This window comes from Heptranchias perlo, chromosome 8 (assembly GCF_035084215.1).
Source record: "Heptranchias perlo isolate sHepPer1 chromosome 8, sHepPer1.hap1, whole genome shotgun sequence".
Taxonomy (NCBI): Eukaryota; Metazoa; Chordata; class Chondrichthyes; order Hexanchiformes; family Hexanchidae; genus Heptranchias; species Heptranchias perlo.
In genome coordinates, this window is record NC_090332.1 from 48,504,845 (window position 1) to 48,522,762 (window position 17,918).

The 17,918-nt window shown below is 47.5% G+C and overlaps 1 protein-coding gene across 1 annotated transcript in view; it reads left to right on the forward strand.

Moving 5' to 3' along the window:
- The first annotated feature begins 256 nt into the window (after window positions 1–256).
- LOC137324826 (chitin synthase chs-2-like) overlaps window positions 257–17,918 on the forward strand; it is an 83,797-nt gene continuing 66,135 nt past the window's right edge. The window contains exon 1 of the mRNA XM_067989553.1: window positions 257–412. Within this exon, the coding sequence (XP_067845654.1) occupies window positions 257–412 (156 nt within the window). The remainder of the gene's footprint in view (window positions 413–17,918) is intronic.

The following is a 17,918-nucleotide window of genomic DNA, read 5'->3' on the forward strand; positions in this document are numbered from 1 at the left end:
AGCAGTGCGAGAAATAGGACAGGCATGGGCCCTGTCAACTATAATGGAGGGGAATCCTTGGTTGAGGAAAAAGGAAGACATATCGGAAGCATTGGTGTGGAACGTAGCATCATCAGAACAGATATGACGGAGACGGAGAAACTGGGAGAAAGCAATAGAGCCCTTACAGGAAGCGGGGTGGGAGTGAGTGTAATCAAGGTAGCTGTGCGAGTTGGTGGGCTTCTCATAGATATTGGTTGACAGCCTATCCCCAGAAATGGAGATGGAGAAGTCGAGGAAGGGAAGAGTTGGAGATGGACCAGGTGAAGGCGATGGAAGGGTGGAAATTGGAAGCAAAGCTGATGAAATTTTTCAGTTGGGGGCGAGAGCAGGAAACGGCACTGATACAGTCATCAATGTACTGGAAAAAGAGGTGAGGGAGGGGACCTGAGTAGGACTGGAACAAAGAATGTTCCACGTGTCCCACAAAAAGGCAGGCATAGCTAGGACCCATATGGATTCCCATAGCGACACCTTTTATTTGGAGGAAGTGAGTGGGGTCAAAGGAGAAGTTGTTCAACATAAGAACAAGTTCAGCCGGGCAGAGGAGGGTGGTAGTGAATGAGGACTGGACGTCCATGGTGAAAAGGAGACAGTTAGGGCCGGGGAACTGGAAACTGTTAAAGTGGCGGAGGGTGTCAGAAGAGTCGAAAGAGTCGGCAGAGTCTCCTCCCCTTTCAGCATTCCGAAGGGACCGCTCCCTCCGCGACACCCTGGTTCACTCTTCCATCACCCCAACACCCCGCTCCCCTCCCCACGGCACCTTCCCATGCGAGCGCAGGAGATGCAACACCTGCCCTTTCACCTCCTCCCTTCCCACTGTCCAGGGCCCCAAGCACTCCTCCAGGTGAAACAGTGATTTATTTGTACTTCTTTCAATTTAGTATACTGTATTTGCTGCTCACGATGCAGTCTCCTCTACATCGGGGAGACGAAACGTAGATTAGGTGATCATTTTGCTGAACCCCTCCACTCTGTCCACAAGTGTGATCCTGACCTGCCGGTGTCTTGTCATTTTAATTCCCTGTCCCTCTCCCACTCTTACCTCTCTGTCCTCGGCCTCTTACACTGTTCCAATGAAACTCAATGGAAGCTCGAGGAACAGCACCTCATCTTTCATTTAGGCACTTTACAACGTTCCGGACTCAACATTGATTTCAATAACTTCAGACCATAACCACTGCTCCCATTACTTTTTTATGTTGGATTGCAGCTGCTGGTAATGCTTCTGCTGTTGCCATTTACAGCTCCTCTAGACCCATCTTTTGTTTCTTAACTTGTCCTATTACCCGCTTACCTTGCACCATCATCCCTTTTGTCAGTTAATCACTCCTGCCCTCTACCCTATCTCCGACCTTCCCTTATGTTCTTTCCTCCCCTCCCCTCCCTCCCCCACTTTCCCTGGTTCTGTACTTGTTTAAAAACTGTTAATTCTTTAACATCTTCCAGTTCTGATGAAAGGTCTTCGAACTGAAACGTTAACTCTGTTTCTTTCTCACAGATGCTGCCTGACTTGCTGAGCTTCTCCAGCATTTTCTGTTTTTATCTTCAGCATTTTTTAATGCACTTTTGTATTGGGTGGCGAATCTATTTGGATACATAAAACATTATGGGATGTCAACCACACACCAAAGTCAACTTTACGTCAAAGAATAAATCTCAGTGTTATTAACGGACCATGGGTTATAAATTAGTCTTGGGCAGTGGAGCAAAAACGGGCAAAAACCAGATGGCCCATCTTTGCACTTCATCCAATTTTATTTTCATTGAACATGAAATTGGACGGAATGCAAAACGCCTGCTAATTCACATCTTTATACCCCCGGCTTGACATCAGAATTCCTTTTAAAAGCAAATAAAGTTCACGGTGTGAACTGCTGAGAGTTTGGTGAGTGTGGGAGTTCGGTGAAGTGGGGGAAGGAGGTGCTGCTTTGCCTTGCTTTTCCTAACTTTTTCACCAGAGCGGCAGTGGACCTGAGAGTAGAAGACTGAGATTGGGGAATAAAAGCAGCAGCAGACCTGCAACAAGAGACAACTACTGTGCGACGTCACAGGTGAGGCAGGAGAATCCGAGAGGTGAGCACAGTATAAAAGGAGAGACCGAGAGCGGGAGGAGAGTCTGAGAGTTCAAGGCAAGTCATGGCAGCACAGCTCGCACCCGTGATATGCTCCTCCTGCACTATGTGGGAAGTCATGGACACTACCAGTGTCCCTGGCGACCATGTGTGCAGGAAGTGAGTCCAGCTGCAGTTACTGGCTAACGGTCTTTCGGAGCTGGAGCTGCGGGTGGATTCACTGTGGAGCATCCACGATGCTGAGACAATCGTGGATAGCACGTTCAGTGAGGTGGTCACACTGCAGGTAAAGATTACGCAGGCAGAAAGGAAATGGGTGACCGCCAGGCAGAGTAAAAGGACTAGGCAGGTAGAGCAGGAGTCCCCTGGGGCCATCTCCCTCTCAAACAGATATTCTGCTTTAGATACTGTTGGGGGAGATGGCTTATCAGGGGAAAGCAGCAAGAGCCAGGTTCGGGGCACCATGGGTGGCTCTGCTGCACAGGAGGGGAGGAAGAAGAGTGGCAGGGCTATAGTGATAGGGGATTCAATTGCAAGGGGAACAGATAGGCGTTTCTGCCGCCGCAAACGTGACTCCAGGATGGTATGTTGCCTCCCTGGTGCTAGGGTCAAGGATGTCACGGAGCGGCTGCAGGGCATTCTGGAGGGGGAGGGTGAACAGCCAGTAGTCGTGGACCATATTGGTACCAACGACATAGGTAAAAAAAGGGATGGGGTCCTGCAAGGTGAATTTAAGGAGTTAGGAGATAAATTAAAAAGCAGGACTTCAAAGGTAGTGATCTCAGGATTACTACCGGTGCCACGTGCTGGTGAGTATAGGAACAGGAGAATAGACAGGATGAATGCGTGGCTGCAGGGATGGTGTAGGAGGGAGGGATTTAGATTCCTGGGACATTGGGACCAGTTCTGGGGAAGGTGGGACCTGTACAAGCGTGACTGGTTACACCCGAGCAGGACCGGAACCAATGTCCTCGCGGGGGTGTTTGCTAGTGCTGTTGGGGAAGGTTTAAACTAGAGTGGCAGGGGGATGGGAACCTGAGCGGGGAGTCAGAAGGGAATAAAGTTGAGAGCAGCAAGAGAGGGGAAGACCCAGGGGAAATCTACAATACAAATAGTACAAACAGTTGTTCAAGAACAAGTGAAAGGGAAAAGCGTAGAGCAGCGGAAAGAAAGTGTACTTTAGGCACGACAGATAAAATAAAAACTAGAAGGCGTAAGGCGATTAACCCAGCATCAAAGCTGTGGCAGGGGGTTGGGAACCTGAGCAGGGAGACAGAGGAAAGCGTGTCAGGACGGGACAGAAGGTATGGAGTAAAAGGTAAAGTGTTAAAAAAGGCAAAAGCAGGAACTAAGTGTCACAAAACATATTTGAAAGTTCTTTATCTGAATGCACGTAGCATTGGTAACAAAATGGACAAGTTAACGGCACAAATAACTACGTATGGGTATGATCTTGTGGCCAATACAGGAAGATGGCTGCATGGTGACAATGACTGGGAATTAAATATGCCAGGGTATTTAACAATCAGGGACAGGCAGGAAGGAACGGGAGGTGGGGTAGCTATGTTAATAAAGGAAGGAATCACTGTAATACAGAGAAATGATATTGGGACAAAGGATCAGGATAATGAAACAGTTTGGGTAGAGATAAGGAATAATAAGGGGAAAAAAACACAAGTGGGCGTAGTAGATAGGCCTCCTAATAGTTGCAACTCTGCTGGAAGAAATATTAATCAGGAAATAGCCGGGGCATGTAATAAGGGAACAGCTATAATTATGGGGGATTTTAACTATCATATTAACTGGACGAATCAAATTGGGCAGGGCAGCCTTGAGGAAGAGTTTATTGAGTGTATTTGGGATGGATTTCGTGAGCAGTATGCAACTGATCCTACAAGGGGGCAGGCAACCTTGGACCTGGTCCTCTGTAATGAGCCAGGATTAATTAATAATGTCCTAGTTAAGGATCCCCTTGGAATGAGTGACCATAACATGGTTACATTCCATATCTAATTAGAGGGTGAGAAGGTGGGTTTTCAAACAAGCATACTGAGCTGGTATAAAGGTGACTATGATGGTATGAGAGCGGAATTGATTAAAGTGGACTGGGAAAATAGATTAAAGGGTAAGACGGTACATGAACAGTGGTGTTCATTTAAGGAGTTATTTTACAACTTTCAAAAAAAATATATTCCACTGAGGAGAACAGGGTGTAAAAGAAATGACAGCCATCCGTGGCTAAGTAAAGAAATTAAGGATAGTATCCGACTAAAAACAAGGACATATAAGGTAGCCAAACTTAATGGGAGGATAGAAGATTGGGAAGTCTTCAAAAGACAGCAAAAAGTAACTAAAGGATTGATTAAGAAAGGGAAGATAGATTATGAAAATAAATTAGCAAAAAATATAAAAACAGATAGCAAGAGTTTCTACAGTTATATAAAAAGAAAAAGGGTGGTTAAGGCAAACGTAGGTCCCTTACAGATTGAGACCGGGAAATTAATGGTGGGAAACATGGAGATGGCAAAAATGCTGAACAAATATTTTGTTTCAGTCTTTACGGTAGAGGACACTAAGAATATCCCAACACTGGACTAACAGGGGGCTCTGGGGGGAGGAGCTAAATACGATTAAAATCAATAAGGAATTGGTACTCAGTAAATTAATGGGACTCAAGGCGGATAAATCCCCTGGACCTGATGGCTTACATCCTCGGGTCTTGAGGGAAGTGGCAGTAGGGATTGTGGATGCTTTGGTAATAATTTTCCAAAATTCTCTGGACTCGGCAAAGGTCCCGGCAGATTGGAAAACTGCTTGTGTAACACCCTTATTTAAAAAGGGTAGTAGGCAGAAGGCTGGAAATTATAGACCAGTTAACCTAACATCTGTGGTGGGTAAAATTTTGGAGTTTATTATTAAGGAGACAGTAGCAGAACATTTGGATAAACATAATTTAATAGGACAAAGTCAACATGGCTTTATGAAGGGGAAGTCATGTCTGACAAATTTGCTTGAGTTCTTTGAGGACATAACGTACAGGGTGGATAAAGGGGAACCAGTGGACGTAGTGTATTTCGACTTCCAGAAGGCATTCGACAAGGTGCCACATAAAAGATTATTGCTCAAGATAAAGAATCACTGGATTGTGGGTAATATTCTGGCATGGGTGGAGGATTGGTTATCTAACAGGAAGCAGAGAGTTGGGATAAATGGTTCATTCTCGGACTGGCAACCAGTGGCCAGTGGTGTTCCGCAGGGGTCGGTGCTGGGTCCCCAACTCTTTACAATCTATATTAACGATTTGGAAGAGGGGACCGAGTGTAACATATCAAAGTTTGCAGATGATACAAAGATGGGAGGGAAAGTAGAGAGTGAGGAGGTCATAAAAAACCTACAAGGGGATATAGACAGGCTGGGTGAGTGGGTGGAGATTTGGCAGATGCAATACAATTTTGGAAAATGTGAGGTTATGCACCTTGGCAAGAAAAATCAGAGAGCAAGTTATTATCTTAATGGCGAGAAACTGGAAAGTACTGCAGTACAAAGGGATCTGGGGGTCCTAGTGCAAGAAAATCAAAACGTTAGTATGCAGGTGCAGCAGGTGATCAAGAAGGCCAATGGAATGTTGGCTTTTATTGCTAGGGGGATAGAATATAAAAACAGGGAGGTATTGCTGCAGTTATATAACGTATTGGTGAGACCGCACCTGGAATACTGCAGACAGTTTTGGTGTCCATACTTAAGAAAAGACATAAGAACATAAGAACATAAGAAATAGGAGCAGGAGTAGGCCAATCGGCCCCTCGAGCCTGCTCCGCCATTCAATAAGATCATGGCTGATCTGATCCTAACCTCAAGTCTAAATTCATGTCCAATTTCCTGCCCGCTCCCCGTAACCCCTAATTCCTTTTACTTCTAGGAAACTGTCTATTTCTGTTTTTAATTTATTTAATAATGTAGCTTCCACAGCTTCCTGGGGCAGCAATTTCCACAGACCCACTACCTTCTGAGTGAAGAAGTTTCTCCTCATCTCAGTTTTGAAAGAGCAGCCCCTTATTCTAAGATTATGCCCCCCAGTTCTACTTTCACCCATCCTTGGGAACATCCTTACCGCATCCACCCGATCAAGCCCCTTCACAATCTTATATATTTCAATAAGATCGCCTCTCATTCTTCTGAACTCCAACTAGTAGAGTTCCAATCTACTCAACCTCTCCTCATATGTTCACCCCTCATCCCCGGGATTAACGGAGTGAACCTTCTTTGTACTGCCACGAGAGAAAGTATGTCTTTTCTTAAGTACGGAGACCAAAACTGTATGCAGTATTCCAGGTGCGGTCTCACCAATACCTTATATAACTGCAGCAATACCTCCCTGTTTTTATATTCTATCCCCCTAGCAATAAAATCCAACATTCCATTGGCCTTCTTGATCACCTGCTGCACCTGCAAACTAACTTTTTGATTTTCTTGCACTAGGACCCCCAGATCCCTTTGTACTGCAGTACTTTCCAGTTTCTCGCCATTAAGATAATAACTTGCTCTCTGATTTTTCCTGCCAAAGTGCATAACCTTACATTTTCCAATATTGTACTACATCTGCCAAATCTCCGCCCACTCACCCAGCCTATCTATGTCCCCTTGTAGGTTTTTTATGTCCTCCTCACTCTCTACTTTCCCTCCCATCTTTGTATCATCTGCAAACTTTGATATGTTACACTCGGTCCCCTCCTCCAAATCGTTAATATAGATTGTAAAGAGTTGGGGACCCAGCACCGACCCCTGTGGAACACCACTGGCCACTGGTTGCCAGTCCGAGAATGAACCATTTATCCCAACTCTCTGCTTCCTGTTCGATAACCAATCCTCCACCCATGCCAGAATATTACCCACAATCCAGTGATTCTTTATCTTGAGCAATAATCTTTTATGTGGCACCTTGTCGAATGCCTTCTGGAAGTCTAAATACACTACGTCCACTGGTTCCCCTTTATCCACCCTGTACGTTATATCCTCAAAGAACTCAAGCAAATTTGTCAGACATGACTTCCATTTCGTAAAGCCATGCTGACTTTGTCCTATTAAATTATGTTTATCCAAATGTTCCGCTACTGTCTCCTTGATAATAGACTCCAAAATTTTACCCACCACAGATGTTAGGCTAATTGGTCTATAATTTCCAGCCTTCTGCCTAATACCCTTTTTAAATAACGGTGTTACATAAGCAGTTTTCCAATCTGCCAGGACCTTTGCCGAGTCAGAGAATTTTGGAAAATTATTACCAAAGCATCCACAATCCCTACTGCCACTTCCCTCAAGACCCTCGGATGTAAGCCATCAGGTCCAGGGGATTTATCCGCCTTGAGTCCCATTAATTTACTGAGTACCAATTCCTTAGTGATTTTAATCATATTTAGCTCCTCCCCCCCTAGCGCCCCCTGTTTGTCCAGTGTTGGGATATTCTTAGTGTCCTCTACCGTAAAGACTGAAACAAAATATTTGTTCAGCATTTTTGCCATCTCCATGTTTCCCACCATTAATTTCCCGGTCTCAATCTGTAAGGGACCTACGTTTGCCTTAGCCACCCTTTTTCTTTTTATATAACTATCGAAACTCTTGCTATCTGTTTTTATATTTTTTGCTAATTTATTTTCATAATCTATCTTCCCTTTCTTAATCAATCCTTTAGTTACTTTTTGCTGTCTTTTGAAGACTTCCCAATCTTCTATCCTCCCATTAAGTTTGGCTACCTTATATGTCCTTGTTTTTAGTCGGATACTATCCTTAATTTCTTTACTTAGCCACGGATGGCTGTCATTTCTTTTACACCCTGTTCTCCTCAGTGGAATATATTTTTTTTGAAAGTTGTAAAATAACTCCTTAAATGAACACCACTGTTCATGTACCGTCTTACCCTTTAATCTATTTTCCCAGTCCTCTTTAATCAATTCCGCTCTCATACCATCATAGCCTCCTTTATTCAAGCTCAGTACGCTTGTTTGAGAACCAACCTTCTCACCCTCTAACTGGATATGGAATGTAACCATGTTATGGTCACTCATTCCAAGGCGATCCTTAACTAGCACATTATTAATTAATCCTGGCTTATTACACAGGACCAGGTCCAAGGTTGCCTGCCCCCTTGTAGGATCAGTTACATACTGTTCAAGAAATCCAACCCTAATGCACTCAATAAACTCATCCTCAAGGCTGCCCTGCCCAATTTGATTTGTCCAGTTAACCAGAGCAGCAGGAAACAGCGAGACCGGAGCGGGGATAAAAACAGTGCAGAGAGCTCACCAGAGCGGCGGGAAACAGAGAAAGCGAAGAGGGGATAAAAACAGCGCAGAGCGAGAGCTCACCAGAGCGGCGGGAAACAGCGAGAGCGAAGCGGGGATAAAAACAGCGCAGAGCGAGAGCTCACCAGAGCGGCGGGAAACAGCGAGAGAGAAGCGTGGATAAAAACAGCGCAGAGCGAGAGCTCACCAGAGCGGCAGGAAACAGCGAGAGCGAAGTGGGGATAAAAACAGCGCAGAGCGAGAGCGGACCAGAGCGGCGGGAAACAGCGAGAGCGAAGCGGGGATAAAAACAGCGCAGAGCGAGAGCGGACCAGTGCGGCGGGAAACAGCGAGAGCGGAGCGGGGATAAAAACAGCGCAGAGCGAGAGCGGACCAGTGCGGCGGGAAACAGCGAAAGCGAAGCGGGGATAAAAACAGCGCAGAGCGAGAGCTCACCAGAGCGGCGGGAAACAGCGAGAGCGGAGCGTGGATAAAAACAGCGCAGAGCGAGAGCTCACCAGAGCGGCAGGAAACAGCGAGAGCGAAGTGGGGATAAAAACAGCGCAGAGCGAGAGCGGACCAGAGCGGCGGGAAACAGCGAGAGCGAAGCGGGGATAAAAACAGCGCAGAGCGAGAGCGGACCAGTGCGGCGGGAAACAGCGAGAGCGGAGCGGGGATAAAAACAGCGCAGAGCGAGAGCTCACCAGAGCGGCGGGAAACAGCGAGAGCGGAGCGTGGATAAAAACAGTGCAGAGCGAGAGCTCACCAGAGCGGCAGGAAACAGCGAGAGCGGAGCGGGGATAAAAACAGCACAGAGCGAGAGCGGACCAGAGCGGCAGGAAACAGCGAGAGCGGAGCGGGGATAAAAACAGCGCAGAGCGAGAGCGGACCAGAGCGGCAGGAAACAGCGGGAGCGGAGCGGGGATAAAAACAACGCAGAGCAAGAGCGGACCAGTGCGGTGGGAAACAGCGAGAGCGGAGCGGAGATAAAAACAAAGCAGAGCGAGAGCTCACCAGTGCGGTGGGAAACAGCGAGAGCGGAGCGGAGATAAAAACAACGCAGAGCAAGAGCTCACCAGAGCGGTGGGAAACAGCGAGAGCGGAGCGGGGATAAAAACAACGCAGAGCGAGAGCTCACCAGAGCGGCGGGAAACAGTGAGAGCGGAGCGGGGATAAAAACAGCGCAGAGCGAGAGCGGACGAGAGCGGCAGGAAACAGCGAGAGCGGAGCGGGGATAAAAACAGCGCAGAGCGAGAGCGGACCAGAGCGGTGGGAAACAGCGAGAGCGGAGCGGGGATAAAAACAGCACAGAGCAAGAGCGGACCAGAGTGGCGGGAAACAGCGAGAGCGGAGCGGGGATAAAAACAGCGCAGAGTGAGAGCTCACCAGAGTGGTGGGAAACAGCGAGAGCTGAGCGGGGATAAAAACAACGCAGAGCGAGAGCTCACCAGAGCGGCGGGAAACAGCGAGAGCGGAGCGGAGATAAAAAACAACGCAGAGCGAGAGCTCACCAGAGCGGCGGGAAACAGCGATAGCGGAGCGGGGATAAAAACAACGCAGAACGAGAGCTCACCAGAGCGGTGGGAAACAGCGAGAGCGGAGCGGGGATAAAAACAGCGCAGAGCGAGAGTGGACCAGAGCGGCGGGAAACAGCGAGAGCGGAGCGGGGATAAAAACAGCGCAGAGCGAGAGCTCACCAGAGCGGCGGGAAACAGGGAGAGCGGAGCGGGGATAAAAACAGCGCAGAGCGAGAGCTCACCAGAGCGGCGGGAAACAGCGAGAGTGGAGTGGGGATAAAAACAGCGCAGAGCGAGAGCTCACCAGAGCGGCGGGAAACAGCGAGAACGGAGCGGGGATAAAAACAGCGCAGAGCGAGAGCTCACCAGAGCGGCGGGAAACAGCGAGAGCGGAGTGGGGATAAAAACAGCGCAGAGCGAGAGCTCACCAGAGCGGTGGGAAACAGCGAGAGCGGAGCGGGGATAAAAACAGCGCAGAGCGAGAGTGGACCAGAGCGGTGGGAAACAGCGAGAGCGGAGCGGGGATAAAAACAGCGCAGAGCGAGAGCTCACCAGAGCGGCGGGAAACAGCGAGAGCGGAGCGGGGATAAAAACAGCGCAGAGCGAGAGCTCACCAGAGCGGCGGGAAACAGCGAGAGCGGAGCGGGGATAAAAACAGCGCAGAGCGAGAGCTCACCAGAGCGGCGGGAAACAGCGAGAGCGGAGCGGGGATAAAAACAACGCAGAGCGAGAGCGGACCAGAGCGGTGGGAAACAGCGAGAGCGGAGCGGGGATAAAAACAGCGCAGAGCGAGAGCTCACCAGAGCGGCGGGAAACAGCGAGAGCGGAGCGGGGATAAAAACAGCGCAGAGCGAGAGCGGACCAGAGCGGTGGGAAACAGCGAGAGCGGAGCGGGGATAAAAACAGCGCAGAGCGAGAGCGGACCAACCGGGTTCTGATCAAAAAAAATCAAAGAGTGACGTCACAGGTAAAGCAGGAGGGTGGTTGGTGGTGAGTATTTCTTTTTCTTAGAACTGTGGGCTAAGTTACAATAAAACCAGGTAACATAACCACATTTATAATTAACTAATTAACTAACCTTAAGGTCTGCAGGTTTTATAGCAGGTAGTGTTTTTTTTAGTGAACCTAGGTCCCTAGTATAGTTAACATTTTCTAATTTGAACGTTATTTAAAAGTGGTAACTAAGCTAAGGCAAGTCATGGCAGCAGACCTCGCACCCGTGATATGCCCCTCCTGCAAGATGTGGGAAGTCATGGACACTACCAGTGTCCCTGCCGACCATGTGTGCAGGAAGTGTGTCCACCTGCAGCTACTGACCGATTGTATCTCGGAGCTGGAGTTGATTCACTGTGGAGCATCCGCGATGCAAAGAAACTCGTGGATAGCACGTTTAGCGAGTTGGTCACACCGCAGGTAAAGGGTGTACAGGCAGAAAGTGAATGGGTGACCACCAGGCAGAGTAAGAGGTGTGGGCAGGTAATGCAGGGGTCCCCTGTGGCCATCCCCCTCTCAAACAGGTATACCGTTTTGGATGCTCACCAGGGGAAGGTGACAGCGGCCAGGTTCATGGCACCGTGGCTGGCTCTGCTGCACAGGAGGGCAGGAAAAAGAGTGGCAGAGCTATAGTGATAGGGGACTCAATTGTAAGGGGAATAGACAGGCGTTTCTGCGGACGCAACCGAGACTCCAGGATGGTATGTTGCCTCTCTGGTGCAAGGGTCAGGGATGTCTCGGAGCGGCTGCAGGACATTCTGGAGGGGGAGGGTGAACAGCCAGTTGTCGTGGTGCATATAGGTACCAACGATATCGGTAAAAAACGGGATGAGGTCCTACAAGCTGAATTTAGGGAGTTAGGAGTTAAACTAAAGAGTAGGACCTCAAGGGTAGTAATCTCAGGATTGCTACCAGTGCCACGGGCTAGTCAGAGTAGGAATGACAGGATAGCTAGGATGAATATGTGGCTTGAGAGATGGTGCAAGAGGGAGGGATTCAAATTCCTGGGACATTGGAACCGGTTCTGGGGGAGGTGGGACCAGTACAAATTGGACAGTCTGCATCTGGGCAGGACTGGAACCAATGTCCTAGGGGGAGTGTTTGCTAGTGCTGTTGGGGAGGGTTTAAACTAATGTGGCAGGGGGATGGGAACCAATGCAGGAAGTCAGTGGGAAGTAAAGTGGTGACAGAAACAAAAGGCAGTAAGGGAGAGTGTACAGAACATGACCGGACAGATGGTCTGAGAAAGCAGGGCAAAGACCAAGGGAAGTCCAGATTAAACTGCATTTATTTCAATGCAAGAAGTCTGATGGGCAAGGCAGATGAACTCAGGGCATGGATGGGTACATGGGACTGGGATGTTATAGCTATTACTGAAACATGGCTAAGGGAGGGGCAGGACTGGCAGCTCAATGTTCCAGGGTACAGATGCTATAGGAAAGATAGAGCAGAAGGTAAGAGCGGAGGGGGAGTTGCGTTCTTGATTAGGGAGAACATCACGGCAGTAGTGAGAGGGGATATATCCGAGGGTTCGCCCACTGAGTCCATATGGGTAGAATTGAAAATTAAGAAGGGAGAGATCACTTTGATAGGATTGTACTACAGACCCCCAAATAGTCAGCGGGAAATTGAGGAGCAAATATGTAAGGAGATTACAGTCAGCTGCAAGAAAAATAGGGTGGTAATAGTAGGGTACTTTAACTTTCCCAACATTGACTGGGACAGCCATCGCATTAGGGGCTTGGAAGGAGAGAAATTTGTTGAGGAGGAAGTTCTCATTCAGTATGTGGATGGCCCGACTAGAGAGGGGGCAAAACTTCTCCTCCTCTTGGGAAATAAGGAAGGGCAGGTGACAGAAGTGTTAGTGAGGGATCACTTTGGGACCAGTGATCATAATTCCATTAGTTTTAAGATAGCTATGGAGAATGATAGGTCTGGCCCAAAAGTTAAAATTCTAAATTGGGGAAAGGCCAATTTTGATGGTATTAGACAGGAACTTTCAGAAGTTGATTGGGAGAGTCTGTTGGCAGGCAAAGGGACGTGTGGTAAGTGGGAGGCTTTCAAAGTGTGTTAACCAGGGTTCAGGGTAAGCACATTCCTTATAAAGTGAAGGGCAAGGCTGGTAGAAGTAGGGAACCTTGGATGACTCGGGAGATTGAGGCCCTAGTCAAAAAGAAGAAGGAGGCATATGACATGCATAGGCAGCTGGGATCAAGTGGATCCCTTGAAGAGTATAGAGATTGCCGGAGTAGAGTTAAGAGAGAAATCAGGATGGCAAAAAGGGGACATGAGATTGCTTTGGCAGATAAGGCAAAGGAGAATCCAAAGAGCTTCCACAAATACATAAAGGTCAAAAGAGTAACTAGGGAGAGAGTAGGGCCTCTTAAGGATCAACAAGGTCATCCATGTGCGGAACCACAAGAGATGGGTGAGATCCTAAATGAATATTTCACATCGGTATTTACGGTTGAGAAAGGCATGGATGTTAGGGAACTTGGGGAAATAAATAGTGATGTCTTGAGGAGTGTACATATTACAGAAAGGGAGGTGCTGGAAGTCTTAACGCGCATCAAGGTGGATAAATCTCCGGGACCTGATGAAATGTATCCCAGGACGTTATGGGAGGATAAGGAGGAAATTGCGGGTCCCCTAGCAGAGATATTTGAATCATCGACAGCTACAGGTGAGGTGCCTGAAGATTGGAGGGTAGCAAATGTTGTGCCTTTGTTTAAGAAGGGCGGCAGGGAAAAGCCAGGGAACTACAGACCGGTGAGCCTGACATCTGTAGTGGGTAAGTTGTTAGAGGGTAATCTGAGAGACAGGATCTACAGGCATTTGGAGAGGCAGGGACTGATTAGGAACAGTCAGCATGGTTTTATGAGTGGAAAATCATGTCTCACGAATTTGATTGAGTTTTTTGAAGGGGTAACCAAGAAGATAGATGAGGGCTGTGCAGTAGATGTGGTCTACATGGACTTTAGCAAAGCCTTTGACAAGGTACCGCATGGTAGGTTGTTACATCAGGTTAAATCTCACAGGATCCAAGGTGAGGTAGCCAATTGGATACAAAATTGGATTGATGACAGAAGACAGAGGGTGGTTGTAGAGGGTTGTTTTTCAAACTGGAGGCCTGTGACCAGCGGTGTGCCTCAGGGATCGGTGCTGGGTCCGCTGTTATTTGTTATTGATATGAATGATTTGGATGAGAATTTAGGAGGCACGGTTATTAAGTTTGCAGATGACACCAAGATTGGTGGCATTGTGGACAGTGAAGAAGGTTATCTAGGATTGCAACGGGATCTTGATAAATTGGGCCAGTGGGCCGATGAATGGCAGATGGAGTTTAATTTAGATAAATGTGAGGTGATGCATTTTGGTAGATCGAATCGGGCCAGGACCTACTCCGTTAATGGTAGGCCGTTGGGGAGAGTTATGGAACAAAGAGATCTAGGAGTACAGGTTCATAGCTCCTTGAAAGTGGAGTCACAGGTGGATAGGATGGTGAAGAAGGCATTCAGCATGTTTGGTTTCATTGGTCAGAACATTGAATACAGGAGTTGGGATGTCTTGTTGAAGTTGTACAAGACATTAGTAAGGCCACACTTGGAATACTGTGTACAGATCTGGTCAACCTATTATAGAAAGGATATTATTAAATTAGAAAGAGTGCAGAAAAGATTTACTAGGATGCTTCCGGGACTTGATGGTTTGACTTATTGGGAGAGGTTGGATAGACTGAGACTTTTTTCCCTGGAGAGTAGGAGGTTTAGGGGTGATCTTATAGAAGTCTATAAAATAATGATGGGCATAAATAAGGTAGATAGTCAAAATCTTTTCCCAAAGGTAGGGGAGTCTATAACGAGGGGGCATAGATTTAAGGTGAGAGGGGAGAGATACAAAAGGGTCCAGAGGGGCAATTTTTTCACTCAAAGGGTGGTGAGTGTCTGGAACGAGCTGCCAGAGGCAGTAGTCGAGGCGGGTACAATTTTGTCTTTTAAAAAGCATTTGGACAGTTACATGGGTATGATGGGTATAGAGGGATATGGGCCAAGTGCAGGCAATTGGGACTAGCTTAGTGGTATAAACTGGGCGACATGGACATGTTGGGCCGACGGGCCTGTTTCCATGTTGTAAACTTCTATGATTCTATGATTCTAATATGATAGTTAAAATCCCCCATAATTATAGCTGTTCCCTTATTACATGCCCCGACTATTTCCTGATTAATACTTCTTCCAGCAGAGTTGCAACTATTAGGAGGCCTGTATACTACGCCCACTTGTGTTTTTTTCCCCTTATTATTCCTTATCTCTACCCAAACTGTTTCATTATCCTGATCCTTTGTCCCAATATCATTTCTCTGTATTACAGTGATTCCTTCCTTTATTAACATAGCTACCCCACCTCCCGTTCCTTCCTGCCTGTCCTTCCTGATTGTTAAATACCCTGGCATATTTAATTCCCAGTCGTTGTCACCCTGCAGCCATGTTTCTGTAATGGCCACAAGATCATACCCATACGTAGTTATTTGTGCCGTTAACTCGTCCATTTTGTTGCGAATGCTACGTGCATTCAGATAAAGAACTTTCAAATATGTTTTGTGACACTTAGTTCCTGCTTTTTCCTTTTTTAACACTTTACCTTTTACTCCATACCTTCTGTCCCGTCCTGACACACTTTCCTCTGTCTCCCTGCTCAGGTTCCCAACCCCCTGCCACAGCTTTGATGCTGGGTTAATCGCCTTACGCCTTCTAGTTTTTATTTTATCTGTCGTGCCTAAAGTACACTTTCTTTCCGCTGCTCTACGCTTTTCCCTTTCACTTGTTCTTGAACAACTGTTTGTACTATTTGTATTGTAGATTTCCCCTGGGTCTTCCCCTCTCTTGCTGCTCTCAACTTTATTCTCTTCTGACTCCCCGCTCAGGTTCCCATCCCCCTGCCACTCTAGTTTAAACCTTCCCCAACAGCACTAGCAAACACCCCCGCGAGGACATTGGTTCCGGTCCTGCCCGGGTGTAACCAGTCACGCTTGTACAGGTCCCACCTTCCCCAGAACTGGTCCCAATGTCCCAGGAATCTAAATCCCTCCCTCCTACACCATCCCTGCAGCCACGCATTCATCCTGTCTATTCTCCTGTTCCTATACTCACTAGCACGTGGCACTGGCAGTAATCCTGAGATCACTACCTTTGAAGTCCTGCTTTTTAATTTATCTCCTAACTCCTTAAATTCACCTTGCAGGACCCCATCCCTTTTTTTACCTATGTCGTTGGTACCAATATGGACCACGACTACTGGCTGTTCACCCTCCCCCTCCAGAATGCCCTGCAGCCGCTCCGTGACATCCTTGACCCTAGCACCAGGGAGGCAACATACCATCCTGGAGTCACGTTTGCGGCGGCAGAAACGCCTATCTGTTCCCCTTGCAATCGAATCCCCTATCACTATAGCCCTGCCACTCTTCTTCCTCCCCTCCTGTGCAGCAGAGCCACCCGTGGTGCCCCGTACCTGGCTCTTGCTGCTTTCCCCTGATAAGCCATCTCCCCCAACAGTATCTAAAGCAGAATATCTGCTTGAGAGGGAGATGGCCCCAGGGGACTCCTGCTCGACCTGCCTAGTCCTTTTACTCTGCCTGGCGGTCACCCATTTCCTTTCTGCCTGCGTAATCTTTACCTGTGGTGTGACCACCTCACTGAACGTGCTGTCCACGATTGTCTCAGCATCGCGGATGCTCCACAGTGAATCCACCCGCAGCTCCAGCTCCGAAATACGGTTAGCCAGTAGCTGCAGCTTGACACACTTCCTGCACACATGGTCACCAGGGACACTGGTAGTGTCCATGACTTCCCACATAGTGCAGGAGGAGCATATCACGGGTGCGAGCTCTGCTGCCATGACTTGCCTTAGACTCTCAGACTCTCGTCCCACTCTAGGTCTCCCCTTCTATACTGTGCTCACCTCTCGGACTTTCCTGCCTCTCGAGGCAGTACAAAGAAGGTTCACTCGGTTAATCCCGGGGATGAGGGGGTGGACATATGAGGAGAGGTTGAATAGATTGGGACTCTACTCATTGGAGTTCAGAAGAATGAGAGGCGATCTTATTGAAACATATAAGATTGTGAAGGGGCTTGATCGGGTGGATGCGGTGAGGATGTTCCCAAGGATGGGTGAAACTAGAACTAGGGGGCATAATCTTAGAATAAGGGGCTGCTCTTTCAAAATTGAGATGAGGAGAAACTTCTTCACTCAGAGGGTAGTGGGTCTGTGGAATTTGCTGCCCCAGGAAGCTGTGGAAGCTCCATCATTAAATAAATTTAAAACAGAAATAGACAGTTTCCTAGAAGTAAAGGGAATTAGGGGTTACGGGGAGCGGGCAGGAAACTGGACATGAATTTAAATTTGAGGTTAGGATCAGATCAGCCATGATCTTATTGAATGGCGGAGCAGGCTCGAGGGGCCGATTGGCCTACTCCTGCTCCTATTTCTTATGTTCTTATTGACTTTTTTCAGGTTACTACTGTCGCACATAATAGACTAGTACATAAGGTACAAGCTTATGGGGTAGATGCAAATGTATATAAATGGACTGGTGAATGGTTGGTAGACAATGAGTAGTTGTGCATGGGCAGGTAAATAGTTGGCAGTGGAGTGACACAAGGTTCAGTGTTGGAGCTGCTGTTGTTTTTGATTTGTATAAATGATTTAGAGGAAGAAATTGTGCCCACAGTGTCCAAATTTGCAGATGATGGCAAATTGGGAACAGTGGCAAATGATGAATATCATTGCGCATAAATTCAAAGTCTTGTCAAGTTTGATCATTGGGCGGAGAAATGGCAGATGCAGCCTAATACAAGGAAATGTAAGGTTATGAGATTTGGCAGAGGGAAGGTTGATGTGGATTATATAATTTTTGTGAATGAATTTGAGGTATTGGAACATGAGAGAGATCTTGGGGTTTTTGTGGTCAGGTGACTAGAACCATCAGCACTATGTTCCCAGGCTGTTCCAAATGCAAA